At 41.8% G+C, this 12,894-nt stretch overlaps 1 protein-coding gene across 5 annotated transcripts in view; it reads left to right on the top strand.

The window, feature by feature from the left end:
- C22H3orf67 (chromosome 22 C3orf67 homolog) overlaps positions 1–12,894 on the top strand; it is a 267,751-nt gene that overhangs the window by 253,662 nt on the left and 1,195 nt on the right. The window contains exon 17 of one of the 5 annotated variants that reach the window (XM_027523120.1): positions 12,805–12,881. The exons of the other annotated variants lie outside the window; for them this stretch is intronic. Coding sequence (XP_027378921.1) covers positions 12,805–12,881 — 77 coding nt within the window. The remainder of the gene's footprint in view (positions 1–12,804; positions 12,882–12,894) is intronic. 5 annotated transcript variants of the gene reach the window in all.

The following is a 12,894-nucleotide window of genomic DNA, read 5'->3' as shown; positions in this document are numbered from 1 at the left end:
AGTTCATTTCAGTCGCTCAGTCATGTCTGACTCTTTGCGACCCCATGAATCGCAGCACGCCAGGCCTCCCTGTCCAACACCAACTCCAAACTCATGTGCATCGAGTAAATGATGCCATCCAGCCATCTCATCCTCTGTCGTCCCCTTCTCCTCCTGCCCCCAATCCCTCCCAGCACCAGGGTCTTTTCCAGTGAGTCAACTCTTCACATGAGGTGGCCAAAGTATTGGAGTTTCAGCTTTAGCATCAGTCCTTCCAATGAACACCCAGGACTGGTCTGCTGTAGGATGGACTGGTTGGATCTCCTTGCAGTCCAAGGGACTCTCAAGAGTCTTCTCCAACACCACAGTTCAAAAGCATCAATGCTTCAGCGCTCAGCTTTCTTCACAGTCCAACTCTCACATCCATACATGACCACTGGAAAAACCATAGCCTTGACTAGATGGACCTTTGTTGGCAAAGTAATAGCTCTGCTTTTGAATATGCTATCTAGGTTGGTCATAACTTTCCTTCTAAGGAGTAAGCGTCTTTTAATTTCATGGCTGCAGTCACCATCTGCAGTGATTTTGGAGCCCAGAAAAATAAAGTCTGACACTGTTTCCACTGTTTCCCCATCTATTTCCCATGAAGTGATGGGACCAGATGCCATGATCTTCATTTTCTGAATGTTGAGCTTTAAGCCCACTTTTTCACTCTCCACTTTCACTTTCATCAAGAGGCTTTTTAGTTCCTCTTCACTTTCTGCCATAAGGGTGGTGTCATCTGCATATCTGTGGTTATTGATATTTCTCCCAGCAATCTTGATTCCAGCCTGTGCTTCTTCCAGCCCAGCGTTTCTCATGATGTACTCTGCATATAACTTAAATAAGCAGGGTGACAATATACAGCCTTGACGAACTCCTTTTCCTATTTGGAACCAGTCAGTTGTTCCATGTCCAGTTCTAACTGTTGCTTCCTGACCTGTATACAGGTTTCTCAAGAGGCAGGTCAGGTGGTCTGGTATTCCCATCTCTTTCAGAATTTTCCATAGTATATTGTGATCCACACAGTCAAAGGCTTTGGCATAGTCAATAAAGCAGAACTAGATGTTTTTCTGGAACTCTCTTGCTTTTTCTATAATCCAGCGGATGTTGGCAATTTGATCTCTGGTTCCTCTGCCTTTTCTAAAACCAGCTTGAACATCAGGAAGTTCACGGTTCACATATTGCTGAAGCCTGGCTTGGAGAATTTTGAGCATTACTTTACTAGTGTGTGAGAGGAGTGCAATTGTGCAGTAGTTTGAGCATTCTTTGGCATTGCCTTTCTTTGGGATTGGAATGAAAACTGACCTTTTCCAGTCCTGTGCCCACTGCTGAGTTTTCCACATTTGTTGGCATATTGAGTCAGCACTTTCACAGCATCATCTTTCAGGATTTGAAATAGCTCAACTGGAATTCCATCACCTCCACTAGCTTTGTTCATAGTGATGCTTTCTAAGGCCCATTTGACTTCACATTCCAGGATGTCTGGCTCTAGGTGAGTGATCACACCATCGTGATTATCTTGGTCGTGAAGATCTTTTTTGTACAGTTCTTCTGTGTATTCTTGCCACCTCTTCTTAATATCTTCTGCTTCTGTTAGGTCCATACCATTTCTGTCCTTTATCGAGCCCATCTTTGCATGAAATGTTTCCTTGGGATCTCTAATTTTCTTGAAGAGATCTCTAGTCTTTCCCATTCTATTGTTTTCCTCTGTTTCTTTGCATTGATTGCTGAGGAAGGCTTTCTTATCTCTCCTTGCTATTCTTTGGAACTCTGCATTCAAATGGGAATATCTTTCCTTTTCTCCTTTGCTTTTCGCTTCTCTTCTTTTCACAGCTGTTTGTAAGGCCTCCTCAGACAGCCATTTTGCTTTTTTGCATTTCTTTTTCTTGGGGATGGTCTTGATTCCTGTCTCCTGTACAATGTCACAAACGTCTGTCCATAGTTCATCAGGCATTCCGTCTATCAGATCTAGTCCTTTAAATCTATTTCTCACTTCCACTGTATAATCATAAGGAATTTGATTTAGGTCATACCTGAATGGTCTAGTGGTTTCCCCTACTTTCTTCAATTTAAGTCTGAATTTGGCAATAAGGAGTTCATGTTGTGAGCCACAGTCAGCACCCAGTCTTGTTTTTGCTGACTGTATAGAGCTTTTCCATCTTTGGCTGCAAAGAATATAATCAGTCTGATTTCAGTGTTGATCATCTGGTGATGTCCATGTGTAGAGTCTTCTCTTGTGTTATTGGAAGAGGGTGTTTGCTATGACCAGTGCATTCTCTTGGCAAAACTATTAGCCTTTGCCCTGCTTCATTCCATATTCCAAGGCCAAATTTGCCTGTTACTCCTGGTGTTTCTTGACTTCCTACTTTTGCATTCCAGTCCCCTGTAATGAAAAGGACATCTTTTTAGGGTGTTAGTTCTAAAAGGTCTTGTAGGTCTTCATAGAACCGTTCAGCTTTTTCAGCATTACTGGTTGGGGCATAGGCCTTAATCACCGTGATATTGAATGGTTTACCTTGGAAACGAACAGAGATCATTCTGTCGTTTTTGAGATTGCATCCAAGTACTGCATTTCGGACTCTTTTGTTGACCATGATGGCTGCTCCATTTCTTCTAAGGGATATAATGGTCAACTGAGTTAAATTTGCCCATTCCAGTCCATTTTTTCAGTTCAGATCAGTTCGCTGATTCCTAGAATGTTGACGTTTGCACTTGCCATCTCCTGTTTGACCACTTCCAATTTGCCTTGATTCATGGACCTAACATTCCAGGTTCCTATGCAATGTTGCTCTTTACAGCATTGAACCTTGCTTCTATCACCAGTCACATCCATAACTGGGTGTTGTTTTTGCTTTGGCTCCTTCCCTTCATTCTTTCTGCAGTTCTTTCTCCACTGATCTCCTGTAGCATATTGGGCACCTACCGACCTGGGGAGTTCCTCTTCCAGTATCCTATCATTTTGCTTTTTCATACTGTTCATGGGGTTCTCAAGGCAAGAATACTAAAGTGGTTTGCCATTCCCTTCTCCAGTGGACCACATTCTGTGGTCCAACCTCTCCACCATGACCCAGCCATCTTGGGTAGCCCCACACGGCATGGCTTAGTTTCATTTAGTTAGACAAGGCTGTGGTCCATGTGATCAGATTGGCTAGTTTTCTGTGATTCTGGTTTCAGTGTGTCTGCCCTCTGATGCCCTCTCACAATACCTACCGTCTCACTTGGGTTTCTCTTACCTTGGACGTGGGGTATCTCTTCACGGCTGCTCCAGCAAAGTGCTGCCACTGCTCCTTCAAGATCACCCCTCCTGACCTTGAACGTGGAGTAGCTCCTGTCAGCCCTCCTGTGACCGGGCAGCCGCCACTCCTTGGACGTTGGGTTGCTCCTCTCAGCTGCCTCTTTTGGTTTAGAACCAAGTAAATAAATTACCTAATCAAAAAATACTGTATATAAAACCAGCAATTGAAAAATAAGTTTTCTTTTGAGAGTTCCTAATCTACAAGAAAACAAATGAAAATACCTCAAGGGCTGAGTAGCTAAGTTCTTTCAGGGAAAAAACAAAAGGCAGATCTCTGGTCCCGTGTTGCAGCCCTGCCTCCCCCTCCAACGCAGTCTTGTCACAGGTCTCCAGCAGGGTGGGTCGCCGAGGGGTGCATTTACTGTGTTGACCAGATGTAGGGCAAGGCCAAGGGAGTGAGGGTCCGAATGAAGAGTAGAATGACTGGGGTGCGGGACTGACGGGCCTGGGTGGTCACTGGGCCCGCCTTCTCAAAGGCCTCTCTAGACGATCTTATGAGTCAGTCTGTCTCTCACTTTACCCTGTGCCTTTTTATCACTGCCTTTTCACAGTTTGTAACTCATGATTCATTTAGTTGTTTCTTGTCTTTTTTCCCAGGTAGTCTAAGAGTTTTTAAAAGCAGAGACCATCAGTTTACACACCCCCAGATCCCTAGTACCTGTGCAATTTCTGGTATATATTATAATAGATACTGTGGGTTCTCGTTAGAACACAGGAAAGGAAAGAGGGAGAGAAATGTCATCCAACTGGTAATTTCTTGTAATAATAACCTTGAAAGAAAGGAAATCAAGGTAGTTCATTGAAACCCAACTTTCAGTGTTTCCCCCAGTTCCAGTTTTTTGGTATATCTGTAAAATGGAACAATAAGAGTACTGAACTTAGACCCATACACTGTAGCAGTTCAAACAGTTGTAGGTTACCATATGCAGTGGCTCTTTATGTATAAGCAGTGAAGAGACTTTCTGTCAAATGAAATCTCATATGAAATCCCAGTATGTAAAGTAGTTACAAGTAGAATCTCTCTGACTGAGTGCGAGTTAGGGTCTCAGAACCCTGCCATGGGGCCCTAATGAACCAGTTAAAAACACTGATGAAGTCCATTGCCCTCAGTGTGACCTTGCCCAAGGTCAAATGCTCAATCAGAGTTAGAATTTGGATCCAGGTTTCTTCCACAACAGTGCCTTTCTGCAGAACCATCACACTGGGACGTGAAGGTAATTTTGAAGACTGATTCACAAGGAAAAAGTCTCTTCTATCTTCAGACTTCTCGGATGAAAATAACAAAAACATTTATTTCACCTTCCTTTACCCAGGCCTCCATGTACACTTTAATTCTCAGAATTAGCCTACAGATATGTAGATACTATTGTTACCCACTTTTACACATGAACCCTGGGACTTAAAGCAGGAGACTTATGTGATGAACCACCACGTCCATCAGAGATTGAGAGGCTGAGATGTACCTGTGCAGCTAGTGGCATAACGGGAAAATGGCCTGACCAACACAAAACTCTGGAAGACTTTCCCCAGGCCATACAGAAGTAAACACATGCATTATACAGGCCCCGGAGCCCCTTCTTTTATTCAGTACAAATTCCACAGTTTCTGTTTGGCCAGAATGTCTCAAGTGTGTGAATTCTGCCATGAAGTGAACAGCCCAGCTCCCAGCAGAGCAGCCAGCCGGCAGGAATAACACTGAGCTCCGTGCCATTCGACTGGATGGAGAAGCAGGCAGCTGTCAGCCGTTCCTCTTGGGCCACAACACACTTGCCGAATATCAATCACCATGGGCACGGGTGCCCTTAACACTTCCTAAAAATGTGTTTTCCTGGAGACCGTGAAAATGTTAAAAATGGGAAGTTAAGATTTCAGAACTTACTCAAGAAAACTACCAAACTGACCTTTTAAAAATGAACCAGACTGCCTGAAAAATAGTTGTCAATTTCTTTTTGACATTTGTTCCTTTACAGATATGACCCTTAAATTATTCATGCTTACCAGCTCCAAAATGGAATAATAATGCCTCTCTCTTCAGGCCTATAAACCTTTTTTACAGTTTGCGTGGATTTTGAGTGAAGACCTTTTAGAGTTGCCAGGATCTCATGAAAATAACATCCTTGTACCTTTTGTTCAGCAGAGCCACAGAAGATGTTCCTTTATGAACATTAATTAGTCTTCCATGAGTCACAAATAGGCAGCAGATGCAGTTAAGAATCAGCGTGCAATGCAGGAGCCTCAGGAGGCTATGTCAGGAAGATCCCCTGGAGAAGGGAATGGCTGCCCACTTCAGTATTCTTGTTTGGAGAATCCATGGACAGAGGAGTTTGGTGGGCTACAGTTCATAGGGTCGCAAAGAGTCGGACATGACTGAAGCGACTTAGCACTCATGCATGTTTATTTTATGCATATAATATCCAAATTACTGGTAAATAATTTATAGAAATCTCATGATGCCTCCCAGCTACCCAGAGAGAGGGGAGCATGGCCACCTGTCCTGGGTCCAACACAGGAATCCTTTCATAGTCCTATTTCCCACCATGAAGTTATTTGACATTTACCTAACACCTTGAATCTAAAAACAGTCTTCCAAAATCTGTTTTATTAGTTATCTCACCAGACATCTTGCTTCATCGAACCATGGTACCCACAGTGTTTGACATGGCACATGTGTTAGTTTCTCAGTCGTGTCCAACTTTTTGGGGTCCCAATTACTGTAGCCCACCAGGCTCTTCTGTCCATGGAATTCTCCAGGCAAGAATATTGGAGTGTGTTGCCATTTCCTTCTCCAGGGGAACTTCCCAGTCCAGGGGTTGAACCTGGGTCTCCTGCATTGCAGGCAAATTCTTTACCATCTAAACCACCAGGGAACCCATAGGACACGGTAAATGCTCCATAAATGCTTGATGAGTAGAATGAGTGAATCTTCTGCCTATGGGAAACAGGAGGATGACTTGGTATACTCTTTGGATCTTCCATGTATCTTGAAGATTTATTTAAAATGCAAAGGAGAACTTCCCCCCACCCACCCTCTGCCAAAAAAAGCAATATTGGCAATCAGAGTAGTAATAGAAGCCAGCATTAATTAAGTGCCTGCTTTGTACCCAGTGCTCTGTCCCATTTTCCTGTGATTAGAGAGGGGGAGACACTATACAAAGAAATGTCTTCTTTTGTGGCACACTGGACGTGAACCCTCTAGTAGAGAAGTGAACACACCAATGGGTGTCTGAGGTTCTGTCCCTCTTCCAGAACCACCCACACCTACTTGTTCCCCAAGTGTACAACAGAAGGGTCTTGACCCAGGGTGTGGTCCTCAATTCCATTGCTGGAATTGGGATGCATTTCCACCTGTCTGCAGTGCTGCCACCTTGTCTGAAATCAGGCACTGGAGACTTTTATGGGATTTGTAGGCTTCAGAGCTCAATAGTCTGACTAGGGACCTTCCTTCACGTGCAACAAAAAGCATTCAGAGTGGTAGGCCACACATTTACAAGTGCATATGTGTTTTGTGAGATTTTCCCCAGCTTTATTATTATATAATTGACATGTCACATTATGTAAGTTTAAGGTGACAACATGATGCTCTGATACACAAGTTCACATTTGAATCACATTTATAAGTAGAGACTACCTAGAAGGAATGAAATTGCAAGAACTCCTAAGTAATCATCCAAATTTTTCAACTGGTTGTTTTAAATGGCATGTTCCAAGTAAAATATAGCCACCAGATTTTACAAAAGAAGTGATGTACTTATTTCCCAAATGAAACCTGAACTATAATGTTAGCATATCATTTGCCTTCCCAAAAAGACAATACAGCTTGCTAATAGAAGAAAGTACCTTTCCATCTTTTTATCGCATTTTTGGCCATTTACCTTTCTCTCATTTGAGGGCACATGTTTGCTGAGAAGCAGATCGCAACAGTTCACTTTCTTGAGTTTTAGTGAAAGTTAATTCTGCCCTACTGTTATAGAAGTTGATGGAAGCGTTTGCCAGCACCTGGTCCTCAGCAGAATAGTATCTAAAATGTCATCTTTATTGATCCTAAGGCTGCCTGTTCCCAGTGGTGATCCCCCACCGTTGAATTGTCTAAACCATAGTGTATTGGTATGCACATAAAAATACAGTCAATCAGTTCTCAAAATCTATGAGAGAAAATGCATTAACTTGTAAAAAAAAAATTCTAGATGGCAGCGTCAGAAAATCGAAAATCAAGTATAATGTCCTCACTGTGAGATTTTAAACCTGATAAACTGGTGTCACATCATTTATTTTCAAGCTTGAAGACTGAGCTTGTGCATATAGGTTTTCTATTATCTACAGTTAAAATGCCTCAAATATAGATAATTAAGCATTTATATTAATTGACTTTCAGAAGGTGAGCTAGAGGGATTATTTGCTCACATTGATCTAACCAAGGGGAGGGCAGCTAATATTGCTGTGTTTGGTCTGGCTCCATTGGTTTTCCTTCTGTTATTGCTGTTAACTGACTTCAAAGTGGATGAAGCTGAAAGTTTGTAAATATATTATTATCTGAAAGGCAATTTTAGTTCACTAGTAATGGCTTTATTATGTGAAGAAGAATAAAAACATAATTTAGACCCCTGTCCAGATGCTTTTGGTCTGGTAGCAGAGAATGATTTTATTTCTTAATTTGTCCTTTTAGAGTTTCTGTAGCCAGTCTTTAAATAGAGCAATTTAGCATTTGGGAGAAAAACAAACTGTGTGCTATCCAAGAATATAATTGAAAATTACCCTATACCCATGCACAATAATTACCTTTCAAAACATTTCCCATTGCTTGACATCATACTTGTAATTGCTTAACAATATGATAATTTCATTACATAGAGATTACAGTGGCAAAATGATATAAGTTGGAGGCTTTGAAAATTAAGTTATAATGAAAACAAAACCTTTTTTGCAAGTTTAAAACACTTATTTCAGTATAAAAGTATACATAATATCACCCAATTTTTGTATGAATGTCATTGTTGGTAGAGTTTTAAAATTCACCCATTTAAAGCTTTTGTTGGCTTAAAACTCAACATTCAGAAAACTAAGATCATGGCATCCAGTCCCATCACTTCATGGCAAATGATAGGGAAACAATGGAAACAGTGAGACAAATCACCGCAGATGGCGACTGCAGCCGTGAAATTAAAAGATTCTTGCTCCTGGGAAAAGAAGCTATGACCAACCTAGACAGCATATTAAAAAGCAGAGACATTACTTTGCCAACAAAGGTCCATGTAGTCAAACCTATGGTTTTTCCAGTAGTCATGTATGGATGTGAGAGTTGGAACATAAAAGAAAGCTGAGCACCAAAGAATTGATGCTTTTGAACTGTGGTACTGAAGAAGACTCTTGAGAGTCCTTTGGACTGTAAGGATATCAAACCAGCCCATCCTAAAGGAAATAAGTCCTGAATATTCATTGGAAGGACTGATGCTGAAACTCCAGTACTTTGGCCACCTGATGTGAAGAACTGACTCATTTGAAAAGACCCTGATACTGGGAAGGATTGAAGACAAGAGAAGGGGACAACAGAGGATGAGATGGTTGGATGGCATCACCGACTCGATGAACATGAGTTTAAGTAAACTCCGGGAGTTGGTGATGGACAGGGAAGCCTGGCATGCTGCAGTCCATGGGGTCTCAGAGTCAAATATGACTAAGTGACTGAACTGAAAGCTTTTGAACTAAAAACCACAAAACCCCTCTTAGACCCATGGTTATAATGCATGAAATGCCAGTTCTATAGTGATATGTATTGGAACAAATGCACTTATATAGCAGTTACTGCTTCAGTTTGCAAGCATTATATAGCCAAATCTCTACTAATGAATTGGATCCACCTTGATCCTTTTGCAATTGGGTGATAAAGACCCATGGCCCATTACAACAGTTATTTTCATCTTGAAAGATTCCTGACTAACTGTAAAATGTTTTGAGTTTTCTAATTTGATAACACCAGCTTAAAATTTTATCTTTTTGGAAACTGCAAGCACAGAATGCACTAAACAATTATATAGTGTATAACTCTTATGTGCCAGAGGTCAGACTTTCCCCCAGCGTTTGATGCAGTAATAAGACATCAGATGGCAGGTCTTCGAGATAATTTGACTTATAATTATTTACCTCAGTGATATTTGGTTTTAATATCACACCTGATGGGAAAAAAAAATGAGTGTTATTTTACTGTTTTGAAAATTACATGATTTTTGGTATAAGAGCTTTTTATTTAAAGCTGAATTGATTATAATATCCTGTATAAAACTAGTAGGGCTTCCCTGGTGGCTCACATGGTAAAGAATCTGCCTGCAATGTTGGAGACCCAGGTTTGATGCCTGAATCAGGAAGATCCCCTGAAGGAAGTCATGGCAACTCACTCCAGTATTCTTACCTGGAGAATCCCATGAACAGAGGAGCCTGGCAGGCTACAGTCCACGGGGTCGTAAAGAGTCAGACACAACTGAGCGACTAGCACACACATAAAACTAGTAGGGGGTTTTGTGTTTCATTCAAACTTTTTTTTTTCTTTAGTAGTAAAAAGTCAAATAGATACAGCTTAGGGGTAGGGAATTGAGCTATAAATGAACACATCCCTCTCATGTCTTATATTTTCCATAATGATTATAACTGTGTGTGTGCCAAGTGTTATTTAGTTCTCATAGGTACTATAACAGGCACTGTTACTATCCTTACCTTACATATGAGGAAACTGAGGCTAAGTAGTGAATTTTCCCAGTGCCCCACAGCTGTGAAGTGGTAGAAATGGGATTTGGACCCACATGCTGAGTTCATTGTCTAAATGTCATGCTGCCTGTCTCTGAAGCCTTTCCTTTATATTTAAGCTTTATCAATGCTGTTCTCAGTTATTTAAAACTCTAGCCTACAGTTTATGATTTATTGCATTTATTACCAACCTTAATAGTAGTGATCTTTTATTGAACAACTACTGTGTTCTTGGTATGCATATTATCTAGCGTCCAACTTCACCCACAAAACTCTGTGAAATAGAGTTATTCCCATTTTATAAATGAGCAAAGGAAGGTTCAGTGAGGTAAAATAACCTGTCACCAGCTGAAGGGCACATTCAGGTATGACCTAAATCAAATTACACTAGTAAAGTAATGCTTAAAATTCTCCAAGCCAGGCTTCAGCAATATGTGAACTGTGACGTTCCAGATGTTCAAGCTGGTTTTAGAAAAGGCAGAGGAACCAGAGACTAAATTGCCAACATCCGCTGGATCATAGAAAAAGCAAGAGAGTTCCAGAAAAACATCTAGTTCTGCTTTATTGACTATGCCAAAGCCTTTGACTGTGTGGATCACAATAAACTGTGGAAAATTCTGAAAGAGATGGGAATACCAGACCACCTGACCTGCCTCTTGAGAAACCTATATGCAGGTTAGGAAGCAAAAGTTAGAACTGGACATGGAACAACAGACTGGTTCCAAATAGGAAAAGGAGTACGTCAAGACTGTATATTGTCACCGTGCTTATTTAACTTCTGTGCAGAGTACATCATGAGAAACACTGGGCTGGAAGAAGCACAAGCTGGAATCAAGATTGCCAGGAGAAATATCAATAACCTCAGATATGCAGATGACACCACCCTTATGGCAGAAAGTGAAGAGGAACTAAAAAGCCTCTTGATGAAAGTGAAAGTGGAGAGTGAAAAAGTTGGCTTAAAGCTCAACATTCAGAAAACAAAGATCATGGCATCCGGTCCCATCACTTCATGGGAAATAGATGAGGAAACAGTGGACACAGTGGCTGACTTTTTTTTTTCTGGGCTCCAAAATCACTGCAGATGGTGACTGCAGCCATGAAATTAAAAGGCGCTTACTCCTTGGAAGGAAAGTTATGACCAACCTAGATAGCATATTCAAGAGCAGAGACATTACTTTGCCAGCAAAGGTCCGTCTAGTCAAGGCTATGGTTTTTCCAGTAGTCATGTATGGATGTGAGAGTTGGGCTATAAAGAAAGCTGAGTGCAGAAGAATTGATGCTTTTGAACTGTGGTGTTGGAGAAGACTCTTGAGAGTCCCTTGGACTGCAAGATCCAACCAGTCTATCCTTAAGGAAATCAGTCCTGAATATTCATTGGAAGGACTGATGCTGAAGCTAAAACTCCAATACTTTGGCCACCTGCTGTGGAGAGCTGACTCATTTGAAAAGACCCTGATGCTGGGAAAGATTGAAGGCAGGAGGAGAAGGGGATGATAGAGGATGAGATGGTTGGACGGCATCACCAACTCAATGGACATGAGTTTGAGTAAACTCTGGGAGTTGGTGATGGACAGGGAGGCCTGGCGTGCTGTGGTTCATGGGGTCGCACAGAGTCGGACATGACTGAGGACTGAACTGAACTGAGCTGAAGGGCATTCAGGTGATGAACAGCACTCTCCCATCCATCCCCAGGTTCCTTGGATTCCAGAGCCCAGGGGTGCTCTTAGCCACATCCAGTTAACTCTTCACTAATCTTTAATAGCCGCTTTTGTTTCATGGGCAGGACACTTAAGACCACAGATTTTGTTTCACAGTCACTGATTCGTCCTTTCAAAAAGGGCTCAGTATTTATGGAGTCTCCATTATGGGCCAGCCATGCCCGTGCCCACCATCCAAGCCCTATCCAAAGCTGACCTGGTAAGCATGCAGGCCAAAGGTTTGGTTTTCTTTGGTCCGTAGTAGCCCATGCTAAGAAAAAAGAGAGGGGTAGTGTCTTCATCACCTCCTCCTTCCTGAGCCTGCTCTGGGAGTCTCCAGCCGAGGGAAGTCTTGCTCTCCCAGCCTCTGAATTCCTATCCTGTATATTTTGAGATGTCCAGAGGGCACTTGCTTGCTGGTGATGGCATAAGGAACACAAGTGCTGAGCACAGCACTGGGCATGTATAAGGTGCTCAGGTAACATTTTAGTAAAGCAGCTTTTTGTTTTTGTTTTTGTTTTTTCATGTGTTGAAAACCAACCAAACCTTGCTAATGACGTAGGCAGTAGGCATTCTCTACAACCAAATCATCTAAATAATTACCACAGGGAAAAAAATTTGACGTGTTCATTTTCCCTGAAAATTTGACACATCTTGCTACCACTAATACAATTACAGATCATCTGACATTGTTTTCCTCATGTGTTCTTTGCTTTGCATAGCTTATATTTCTAAACGTTATTTTAATTCATGTTTCTGTGGTAGCCTTTTTAGGATGTATGAATGGGGATTGAGCTCTTTACTGTATTACTTCATTTGCACTGTTTGGCATTTCTGCAGCTCTGGCCCATGAAGAAGGCTAGAGCTGTGATAATCAAAGATAATCAAATTTTGAATCCCGTTCAACCCTAATTAGCATAACTCTTTAGTCCTTTGGCCCTCTTCCTTAGTCCTCTCTCCTCCCTGCCAGTTGTGCACGCTCATTTTTCTTGTGCTTTATAGTGAATCTGGCCCCTCTGATTACCGTTTCTTCTCTATCTTACACGGCAAGTATAGAGCCATCACATCTGCAGCACTCCTGCCTCCCAGCGTTGACGTCCCGCCCACACAAGGATGGTCCTCCAGGACAAATGGTGATTCCTGCTC

This window comes from Bos indicus x Bos taurus, chromosome 22 (assembly GCF_003369695.1).
Source record: "Bos indicus x Bos taurus breed Angus x Brahman F1 hybrid chromosome 22, Bos_hybrid_MaternalHap_v2.0, whole genome shotgun sequence".
Lineage (NCBI taxonomy): Eukaryota > Metazoa > Chordata > Mammalia > Artiodactyla > Bovidae > Bos > Bos indicus x Bos taurus.
Note: the sequence above shows the minus strand (reverse complement) of the source record. Positions and strands in the feature narration are given on the sequence as shown.